At 35.6% G+C, this 12,309-nt stretch overlaps 1 protein-coding gene across 1 annotated transcript in view; it reads left to right on the forward strand.

Moving 5' to 3' along the window:
* Window positions 1-11,955, forward strand: part of LOC129939157 (transmembrane protein 64) — a 45,746-nt gene extending 33,791 nt beyond the window's left edge. Inside the window, exons 3-4 of the mRNA XM_056047059.1 lie at window positions 11,340-11,501; window positions 11,638-11,955. Of these exons, the coding sequence (XP_055903034.1) occupies window positions 11,340-11,501; window positions 11,638-11,757 (282 nt within the window). The 3' untranslated portion in view covers window positions 11,758-11,955. The remainder of the gene's footprint in view (window positions 1-11,339; window positions 11,502-11,637) is intronic.
* Window positions 11,956-12,309: the final 354 nt, after the last annotated feature.

The raw sequence follows: 12,309 nt of genomic DNA on the forward strand, positions 1-12,309 counted from the left end.
AATGCTGATACATTGCAGGAATTCGTTCGAAATACTGTGCGCTGCTTAATGAACTGCAAAAACAAGTATACGGAACATTAATACAAGCGGTAGACAATAATACTGGTGGTCTATTCTTCCTGGACGCACCTGGAGAAACATGGAAAACATTTTTTATTTCATTGATTTTGGCCACTATTCGGCGTTAGCATCATCTGGAATTGCGGCCTTGCGGTCTCTTCTAGATGGCAATCGTACTGCATATTTTGCGCTTAAGTTGCCACTCAATTTAAACACAATTGATACTCCAACATGCAATATTTCCCGATCCAGTGCAATGGGAAAATTGTTGATGCAATGCAAGCTCATTGTTTAGAATGAGTGCACAATGGCAAATAAAAAATCACTTGAAGCACTTAACTTCACCCCGAAGGATCTTCGACGAAGTAACAACATCTTGATGATATTGTTGGCAGGCGATTTTAGGCAGACGTTGCCAGTAATTCTTGCTTGCCTTAAGGTATCACTTTTGTGGAATATCGCTTACAACTAATATGAGAGTTCAACTTCAAAATGATCAAAATGCTACACAATTTTCCAAACAATTGTTAGCTGTTGGAAATGGAAAAGTGCCAGTTGATGCGACAACTGGATTAATTACTCTTACCAACGACTTTTGCCGATTTGTAGACTCTCAATTAGATCTTATTAAAAAATGCTTTCCCAAAAATTAGTGAGAATTAGCAGAAATATGCTTCGTTAAGCTAACGAGCAAGAAAAGCCGCAAAGAATAATGGTGTACACGCACTGAATTCCACCATTTGATCAAAAATCGCTGAAGATTTGGTGACATACAAATCCCTATGATGTAGTAAATTATCCAACGGAGTTTTTAACCTCTCTGGAGTTACCAGGATTTCCACCACATAACTTGCAACTCAAAGTTTGTTCAGTGATTATGATATTGCGCAATTTGAATCCATCTCGACTTTGCAACGGTTCTCGACCTTTTCGTTTGCCCCTACAGCTGGATGAACCTAAAGATGATGACAACGTAACCTACTACCAAATGAAGCAAATAGACGTTGTTCCTGTTACCCAAAAACGAATTGCTGAGGAGACATGTAGAGATTCAGCTCTAAAGGAGGTGTATAACAACTTAGTGCTGGGACAAAAATTAGACACAGCTGGATTCGAAGGTAAAGATTATCAATTCTCACTAACAAATGGTACAATTCTCAGGAACAATCGGGTGGTGATTCCTCAGACACTGGGGGAACTTATACTGGCAGAATTACATACTGCTCACGTGGGGATTGTTAAGATGAAAGCATTTTCACGAAGCTATGTGTGGTGGCCACACATTGACACTGACATCGAGGACTTAGCCCAGAAATGCATGGCCTGCAGAAGCGTTCAAAAATCATCGCAAAGGATTCAACATCCATGGGAATATCCATCAACCCCATGGCAAAGGGTACACGTTGATTTTGCGGGACCGTTTTTTGAAAAAATATTTTTTAATTGTGGTCGATGCACATTCTAAGTGGCCAGAAATTTTTCAAATAAATAGCATGAAAGCAGCAAGGACAATCGAAGTGTTACGTGACCTGTTTGCCCGATATTGTCTATCCTTGACATTGGTCAGTGACAATGGGCCTACTTTTACCTCGGGGGAGTTTAAGAGATTCTTAAAAGAAAATGGTATCAATCATAAGTTAATGCTCCATACCATTCAGCCACTAATGGTCAAGCTGAACGGTTTGTTCAAAATATGAAAGTGGCTCTCCGAAAAATGATTAACGACCCAGGTAACATTGCTTATAAGCTTTCGAACTATCTTATGCGTTACAGAAAGACACCAAACTCTACAACCGGAGTGGCACCCTGTAAATTATTTCTCCAGCAAGATATACGCATCAGATTGGATTTGATCCGACCAAACACCATCGACAACGTAAAGGAGAAACTACACGGGCCTTATCCAAGTGGTGTGCAATATTACCCGGGAGATAAGGTTCAAGTAAGAGAGTATTCTAGCAAGGACAGAAAGTGGGAGTTTGGGAAAATAGTACGTAAAGACGGACTTTTCCATTATTTCATTAATGTTAACGGGAAGCTATGGAGAAGGCATTTGGACCAGATTCAGAAGTGTAACGTGGATGAAAAACAAGCACCGAAGGATCCAGAGGTGCTCTCTGCTCCTATGCTTAGCCCCACATGCGGTGGTCCTACAACAAATTCGCCGATACAAACATCTGGTGATGAGTTTCAGTCACCTGTGACGCAATCACCTAAGCCCAATGAATCCTGGAGTGAAGGAGTAGTTCAACCATCACCATCAATCTCGAAGGAAGCAGATAATTTAGACAAAGACACTGAAGTAGCACCCACGGTTCGAAGAAGCAGTCGCGTTAAGAAGCCTGTAGAGCGGTTGGGTTACTAAACAATTAAGAGGGGAAGACTGTTGTGTATTTAACAACCCAGAACTTAGCAATCTATATTAACACCAACGCACCCTGGCGATGAAAATGATAGACTTCCTTCTGTCAAAAATACCTTGTAGTTTCTCTCTCTTGTGCGATAACCTCCAAACCTTCAGGTCATAATTTTCCTATACTTAAGCAAGGTACTTGAATTAATAAATTAATTTTAATATAGAAAGGATCGTCTTCTTATTTAAGTAGGCAAGAACTTAACATTTAGGTTCATCCAACTGTAGGGGCGGTGAAAAGACTTATGTCGAATTTGATTGAGGCAACCATTATAAAGGAAAGTACGCAGGTGAACACGTGTGTATTCCTCGAATACCGATGATTCCGACTGATCTTCCGTTTGACTTGAAACGTTTGCAATTGTTCGCCTTGCGTTCGCAATGACAATTAACAAGTCGTAAGTTCAATCGCTTAGTGTTTGAGGAATAATTTAGAAAATCATTGTTTTTCACATGGGCTGTACGTGTTCACGAATTGGGAAACCATCCGCTTTATTTGTGTTAACGTCAGATCAAAAATCAAAAAATGTAGTTTACCATAGAGCACTTCAATGAAACGGATAATTTGCGGACAAATATAACGCTTCGATTCAGTATTTACTTCGGATTCATTCATTTCATTTTTGACTTAGAGAAGTTCAACTAAATTACACTTCATTTTTGTAATCGAAATGAATTCATTACTGTTGTGGAATGAAATAAAATGTTTCTTTTTCAAATATCATCATCTTTTAATACCCAAACGAAAAGTTACAAAAAACGAAATGAAGTTCGCTGCGTTTGCTAGTAACTAATAACTTATAATTTTCTACAGGAAAATTCTTGGATAATGTTATACAATTTGTGTAAACAACTTCTTATAACAGTTCATTCCCCAAAAGTTAATTTTATCACGACATTGCATTAATTATTCACATAATTTCATACTTCTACTGTTTCATTCTTAAGCAGGATTTACTGTAATCTTGATCTTCGCAATTGATACAAAATTTTACCTCTACATTTCCTAAGTATTCAAAAATTGCTAAAGCTTTTATTTCCAGTTTAGTTTTATGTTGTTGACCTTTGAACTTATATTTTCATAAATGTCATTTAAGCCTTGAAGCTATTATCAATTATTGTTAATTGTTCATGTTTCTTATGAATTACACTTATTTTAATCTTCTTAACTTCGTATTAACATTTCATTATTATTATTTAAAATTCATATTTTTAAAATACATTTATGGATGATATACCCACCTAAACAGTTGAAGTAATAAGAATAATAATCTTCATTCAAACACAGCCACTCCTTTGTCTTGTTAATATATTCTTTTTTAAATTGTTTTTGTCCATATTTTAAGAGTACTTTATATACAAAGATACATTTTATTCGCAAGAATATTCGCGTACATACGTTAATCAATTATTGTCTTCAATTTTTATTTTGTTGTTTTCTTTGTACTTTTATCTATAAATATAATATGAGTGCTTTGAAGTTTTATTTTTATTTTACACAAATCACTCTCACTTGGCCTGTGAGCTCAATTGATTGCAGTCAATTAATCACAGGGCCGGATTGAGATCCAATAACTTCTTTTGTTTTAACAAATTTCCGAAACACTACCGTCATCCATTAACGTTAGCTCTCTGAATTCTGAATGACAGAATGCTTTTTTAAAATAAGTTAAGCACTATATTTCTTATATTTCAGTGTTTGCTGTTAGAAAATTTCAATACACACAACTAATTACTAAACTAATCAAGAACTGAATTAAAATATTTAAGAAAAACGTAATTATTTGCAAAAAGAAAATATTTGATCCTTAGCTCAGACATTTGTCAGATGATTTTAAATTTCTGAACATTGCAATGGCAAAGAAAGATACACTGCATCAAAAAATTGCACGTACATCTGACTGTTTAGTGAAAAAATGCACATACTTTATCAAAAATACTTATTATATATTTATTTTTTCATTAATTATTTTCTTTATTATGATAGAAGTAAAAACAAAATAAAATTCAGTGACATAGACTTCATAGGAATAAAAAAACAATAACAAAAAGGGAAGAAACTAAAATTAATATCAAAAAATTGCACATACACTTTAAAGTTTATTAGTTAATTGCTTCGTTTAGTACCTAGTATGGTAACCTTTTGCCTTAATAACATTCTTTAAACGGTTTTGCATGGACAGGACTAGTTTTAAAGTCACTTCCGGTGGAATTTTGTTCCATTCTTCATTTAAAACGGCTTTCAGTTGATTTTTGTTTCTTATTTCCGATTGTCGGATTTTCTTTTCCAAATAATCCCAAAAATGTTCGATGGGATTTAGATCTGGGGATTAAGAGGATGAGGCAACTGCGATTTCACATTATACAACAGCCATTCTTTCACAAGCCTTGAGGAATGCTTAGGGTCGTTGTCTTGTACTAATGCAAATTCCTCGCTTAAGCCCATTTTATTAGCGCTGGCTTTTAAGTTATCTTTAATTATTTGCAGATAAACCATTTTATCCATCGTTGACTCAACAAATACTAAATTTCCCACCCCGCTAGCCCCCATCCCTCCCCAGACCATGACATTTCCGCCTCCATGTTTCACTGTTGGCTGCATATTTTTTGTCTCCAAGGCCTTGTTTGGTTGCCGCCACACAAACCTTCTTCCATCCGACCCAAAAATGTTAAACTTACTCTCGTCAATTAATATCACGTTTTTCCAGAAATCATCCGGCTTCGAAACATACGCATTTGCATAGTCCACGTTTTGCACGTTTTTCTTCGAAATATAAGGCTTTTTTCTTATTGTACGTCCTTGATAACCCTTTGAATGCAATACGTTCCGGACTGTTTGTGGGTTTAGTGATATTCCATGACTTACTGTGATTTCTGCAGCTATCTTAGGAGCACTTATTTTTGGGTCAACCTTCACCATTCGTACGATTTTGCGTTCCATTTTGTCATTTAAAATTTTTTTTCGACCTCTTCCTCGGGCCATTTCGAAGCTTTTGTTTTTTTCATAATTTTTTATCACGCATTGAATAGTTGATTTTGATCTCTTAACAATGGATGATATTTCAGAATAACTTTTTCCATCCTTTTTAAGATCCACAATTTGTTTTTTTATTTCAATAGGAACTTTTTTATGTGATGATTCCATAACTAAAAAAATTTTTAAAACGCAAAAAAAAAACACTTTTAGCCAGATCAATTAAACATAACAGACTGAGTAGGAGATTCAATCTCATGATCGTACGAGTTTTTGGCTTGGAAAAGAACCGTTATTTCATTTTTGTAGAAAAAAACAACAGTGTACGTACATTTGTTTGGTGTACGTGCAATTTTTTTATACTTATAGAAACATATGTTTATAAAAAAAAAAGTTATAAGAAGAAAGGTCGAAATTTGTGTTACTTATTAATACTGTACTTACATCTATGTATCATTTTTTGTTCAAAATAAAGTCAATCGGTACGTGGATTAGGTTATAAGTGCATTAAATGTAATAATTTTATTTGAATTTGATTGATGTACGTGCAATTTTTTGATGCAGTGTAGAGCGTGGAAAGGAGTTCCACATTCGCGTAGTACGGCTAAAAAATGAATATCTGTACTTCATAGTTCGGCCGAAGTTGGGCTCAAGGGTAAACTGATGTGTATTCCTAGAAGCGAGGGTATTATGGTTAAATTGTTTAAGGGGAGCATTGAAACAGGCTATTTCACTAGAGCATAGTTCGTTAAAATAACGGTAAAAAAGGGTGAGGTGCGTCAATGTTCGAGTGACGTAAACGAGTTGATGATATATATGTTACCAATAATTTTAAAAGCTCTTCTTTGAATACTGTTCAAGAGGCTTAGAAAAGTTACTGGATCACCAGCCCACAGATTTTGTAGATTGTAGCCTGATCACACGGAGAGAAAAATTTCTTGCAACGTCTCAAAAAACCTAGACATCTTGAAGTATTTTTGACAATATCGCGTATGTGATCGCTCCACAAAAGGTGATTGCTTATGCACATTCCGAAGATGTCGAGATTTTCCGTTTCGTTGATGCAAGTGCCACTCATAGATAGTGGCAAAGAGGGTTTATCTCGTTTTAAGGATACAAGACAGCATTGGGTTTTCGAAGCATTAAATTCCACACGGTTTTTCATTCCCCATTGTACAATGCTGTGTAGGTCGGAATTCAATGAGCTAATCATATTTTGCCTTGTGGCATGATGGTCATGCGAATGGTCTTGGGTTCAATCCCTGCCTATGCCACCTAAAGTTTTTTTTCACGGGTACTGCGTTTTGTGAGGAATTGACAAATTCTCCAAGAGAATTTCTTGTCATGAAAAGTGCTTTCTCAAATTTGCCGTTCGGATTCGGATTAAAAATGTAGGTCCCTTTCCATCCCCGACAGCAGTACTCCGCACACGGGAATGGTTGAGAGTTGTCAGTCACTAGGCCCTAGTTCTCAAATGGACTGTTGCGCCACCTAATTTATTTATTTTATAGTCATATTTTGCCGTTGCAGTTCCACATCCAAAGAGGAGGGTCGTGAGTCTGGAAACGAATATGAAAAGCTAAAATTACTATCGTCACACGGAAATCATTTATAAAAATGAGGAAGACGGTCGGAGATAAAACGGAGCGCTGAGGCACACCAGTATTTATTTTATGAGTTTCAGACTTGAATCCGTCCAAAACAACTTTTATTGAACGGTTCGAAAGAAAATTTCTAATCCAACGAAGAAGAGATTCGTCGACACCAAAAGCACGCATTTTTGATAAGAGAGTAAGATGCCAAACTTTATAAAACGCCTTTGAAATATCAAGTGCAATAATCCTACTTTTTCCAAAACGATGTAAACATTTGTTCCACTGTTCGGTGAGATGAACCATGAGATCACCAGTGTACCTATTGCTAGGAAAGCCGTATTACCGGTAATTAAGAAGCAAGCTATTTCCTCAAGATATTTCTTAAGCTGATAATAAATCAGCGTTTCCATGAACTTAGAAAGAAAGGACGGTAGTGCTATCGGTCGGTAATTTGTGGGAGAAGAAGATTCGGTTTTTTTTTGGGATTGGCTGAACAAATGCAGTTTTCCAACTACTCGGAACGAGCCCAGAAAAATAGAATAACCAGAAAAGTTTACGCAGTGGTTTTGCTGGCGGAAGAACAACTCTTCAGAATAATACCGGGGATACCATCTGAGCCAGCGGATTTATGAATGTTGAGATCTTTAAGAACTCTCGCCACAGTTTGAGTACGAAAAAAGATTGGTCTGGTAAGGTGGAATTTTCGGCGAACTGCTTTGCAAATAACTTAATTTAAAAAAAAAAAAAATTAATTTTCGCGGGTACTGCCTCTTGCGAGGAATTGACAAATCCTTCAAGAGTAATTCTTGTCATGAAAAAGTGCTTTCTCAAAACTAGCCGTTCGGATTCGGCCTTAAAATTGTAGGTCCCTTCCATTCCTGACAACAGTACTCGCACACAGGAATGGTTAAGAGTTGTAAGTCACTAGGCCCTGGTTCACAACGGACTGTTGCGCCACCCCATTTGATTTATTTGCTTTGCAAATAAGTTGACTTTATCAATAGAACTAACTAAAGGAATGTCATTGACAACGAGAAGGGACAGGGGAAGAGGAAGAATTCCTCATGTTTTTTACGAATGACCAAAAATTGTTACTGCCTTTGGGACATTGCAGTATTTTTCGCCGTAATTCAATTTAAAGAATGATATTTTTTAAAAGCTGTCCAATCTGATACAACAAATTTTTTGCTTACCTTCAAACCCTTTATGTTGTTTTAAAATTAATTACATTGTTAAAAATATTTGACATTTACATAATTGCAGACAATTATTTAACTGTCATAATAAACCCTCTGAGCGAATCAGCCATTCATTTTTGGACTTTCGAACAGAATCTACCAAAACGTGTAAACGGACATTTCTTTTTCGATAGACAAAGGTTTATCCATTTTGCGGTTTCAAACGTGAACGTTAATAAAATACATAGTATACATTTTTTGTATGATAATTCTTTTATATTATAAAGTTTGAACGTTTACTTTATGCGTGAAACACTACATCATTTATAAGACCATAACGCGAAGTGTTGCAAGCGTTGACTCTTTTTTCACACACAGTGGGAGATATATCAGTCATAACTTGACGAATGTTGGTTTTTAACTGCTCAACAGTTAAAGGCTTATCTTCATAAACATTATCTTTCGCTTAGCCCCACAAAAAAGTCCAGCGGTGTCAAATCGCATGATCTTGGTGGCCAGTTGATATCGTCACGACGAGAAATTACGCGGCCAGGAAATGTCGCTTGCGATAAAGCGATATTCGCTCGAATTGTGTGGCATGTGGCATCGTCTTCTTGAAACTACATATTCTCCAAGTAATATTTTTAAAAAGCATGCAAAAAAAAGTCGGTTATCATATGACTATAACGCTCCGAATTGACGTTGACAGTCGTTCCATCCTCGTTTTCGAAGAAGTAAGGTCTTGAAGTAATCAAACCTCCGGACCAAAGAGTGAACTAAACAGTGACTTTTTGTGGATGTAATGGCTTCTCTTCAATTAATTGAGGATTCTCAGAACCCCAAACACGACAGTTTTGTTCCTTAACATACCCAACGAGTGAGAAATGTGTTTCGTTGCTGAAGAAAATTTTGTTCGAAAAATCGCTGTCCACCGCCTGTTCTTCAAGCACCCATTAGCCGTATGTACGAAGTTGTAAATGGTCAGCTGGCTTCAGTTGTTGTGTCAGCTTGATTTTATACGTATGTAGGTGTAGATTTAAATGCAAAATACTAAATTATAGGAATTGGCACTTTTGAGTCCTTGGCAGCTCAGTAGTACGAGCGTAACAATTCACTGGCCTTACAATATCTATAACAAATCCAATCCCTTCAAATTGCTTCACAATTTTGACATTTGCTTGAGTAGTTGGAAGATTATGTAAACCACAATCTAATTTTAAAGAACGATATTTTGGTAATAGGTTTTAAAAATTTGTAAATGGCACCCAAAAAATGAATGGTTCAACAGCTTAGTTTGACAGATGTCGAATTCCAGCCCTATGATTTTAAAACCGCAAAATGGATAACCCGTTATTAAATTCTTTTGTCAGTTCATTTGCAGCTACTGTCATAGCACTGATAATATTGTAGGGTTTTACGTTCTACTTTACATTAGTACTTAGCTTTAGATAATTATCATGTCAGTTATAAATAGTTATACATAATAAAGGGTGATTTTGTTTAGGTTAGGATTTTCATGCATTAGTATTTGACAGATCACGCGGGATTTCAGACATGGTGTCAAAGAGAAAGATGCTCAGTATGCTTTGACATTTCATCATGAATAGACTTACTAACGAGCAACTCTTGCAAATCATTGAATTTTATTACCAAAATCAGTGTTCGGTTCGAAATGTGTTTCACGCTTTACGTCCGATTTATGGTCTACATAATCGACCAAGTGAGCAAACAATTAATGCGATTGTGACCAAGTTTCGCACTCAGTTTACTTTATTGGACATTAAACCAACCACACGAATGCGTACAGTGCGTACAGAAGAGAATATTGCGTCTGTTTCTGAGAGTGTTGCTGAAGACCGTAAAATGTCGATTCGTCGCCGTTCGCAGCAATTGGGTTTGTGTTATTCGACCACATGGAAGATTTTACGCAAAGATCTTGGTGTAAAACCGTATAAAATACAGCTCGTGCAAGAACTGAAGCCGAACGATCTGCCACAACGTCGAATTTTCAGTGAATGGGCCCTAGAAAAGTTGGCAGAAAATCCGCTTTTTTATCGAAAAATTTTGTTCAGCGATGAGGCTCATTTCTGGTTGAATGGCTACGTAAATAAGCAAAATTGCCGCATTTGGAGTGAAGAGCAACCAGAAGCCGTTCAAGAACTGCCCATGCATCCCGAAAAATGCACTGTTTGGTGTGGTCTGTACGCTGGTGGAATCATTGGACCGTATTTTTTCAAAGATGCTGTTGGACGCAACGTTACGGTGAATGGCGATCGCTATCGTTCAATGCTAACAAACTTTTTGTTGCCAAAAATGGAAGAATTGAACTTGGTTGACATGTGGTTTCAACAAGATGGCGCTACATGCCACACAGCTCGCGATTCTATGGCCATTTTGAGGGAAAACTTCGGAGAACAATTCATCTCAAGGAATGGACCGGTAAGTTGGCCACCAAGATCATGCGATTTGACGCCTTTAGACTATTTTTTGTGGGGTTACGTCAAGTCTAAAGTCTACACAAATAAGCCAGCAACTATTCCAGCTTTGGAAGACAACATTTCCGAAGAAATTCGGGCTATTCCGGCCGAAATGCTCGAAAAAGTTACCCAAAATTGGACTTTCCGAATGGACCACCTAAGACGCAGCCGTGGTCAACATTTAAATGAAATTATCTTCAAAAAGTAAATGTCATGGACCAATCTAACGTTTCAAATAAAGAATCGATGAGATTTTGCAAATTTTACGCGTTTTTTTTTTTAAAGTTCTCAAGCTCTTAAAAAATCACCGTTTATATACACCCTTTAAGTGGCAGAAGCTAGTTCACCAAATTTTGTTAAATAAAAACAAATAAAATTTGTGTAAACCTGTCTTGTTTTTCTCCCCTTTTATGTCCTAAAGCCTCCATTTGTGGCCATCCAAACAATTTGCTCTGATCAAACACTAACATCGTGTATGGTCATTGAAAAAAAGGCAATCTTTTGTGGGGGAATACTTTTTTTTATACTTCGTGATCTATAAAACTTGATTGAATTAAATCATTGTTCTCGCCATTGCCAATAAAAAAGCTAATTAAGTAATGCACATGACTAATTCTAATATCTTGTTTTTTGTCATTTTAGATCAGCACAGTTCACCCTCGAGTTTATCATACGGCTACATTTCTAGGCCTACTGCCTGCTCAAACGATAAATGTCTACCTAGGATCTACACTAAGATCTATGCATGAAGTTCTAAATAACCATGGAACCGCTGTTACAGGGTACATAAGCTTTGGAATAGAGGTGAGTCTTCAAAGTTCAAATTTGCAGTACAGAAAAAAAATCATAAAAGAAGTGCCTTAAAATATGCAATACAAAAATATACATACATTTACCCAACAGACATTAAATTCAAATTCAAATTTAAATATAATTTTAGGTAATATTTGGAGTTGGTCTTATGATCTGGGTTGTACAAAAAGCCCGAAAGGAACTAGCTTCAACCCTCCTATCCGAATACTCAGGCAGCGAAAGCAAGCTCAACGATATTCAAGTGTAAAAATACTACACCTTAGATGTTAACCAAATAAGATATTATATTTAAGAGTTATATTCTAAGTCAAAGCATTTTTCTATGTTAATTATTTTTGTTTTCATTTAAAAAATTTAAACTAAGCTATAAATATATATATATTTTTCGTTTAAGAAAAATATTACCTTACAAAAAAGATGTATACAATGAAATTGTTAAGAGTATGTATAAGAAAAAACAAAAGAAACGATTTGGAGATATGAAGAAAGTAGAAGACTTATTGTAAACATTAAAGAAATAAAAAAAAAACATTTTGTATTGAGTATAATAATATAATATAACAAATTTATATTATAAGAAATAATATTTTTTTTATATAAATAATTTACAAAAATTTATTTTGAGTAAAAAAAAAAAACATTGTTAAAATACCAAAAAAAACAAACACAATAAACAAACTCTTGTTATAGGTAAAATATTTAAATTATTATTTTTGTTGTCCTATTTTTTTCGAAACCTAAGTATATCCACTATTTACAAAAAATAACAAAAATATATTATATATGAATTCAAACATTC

This window comes from Eupeodes corollae, chromosome 1 (assembly GCF_945859685.1).
Source record: "Eupeodes corollae chromosome 1, idEupCoro1.1, whole genome shotgun sequence".
NCBI classification, from domain to species: domain Eukaryota; kingdom Metazoa; phylum Arthropoda; class Insecta; order Diptera; family Syrphidae; genus Eupeodes; species Eupeodes corollae.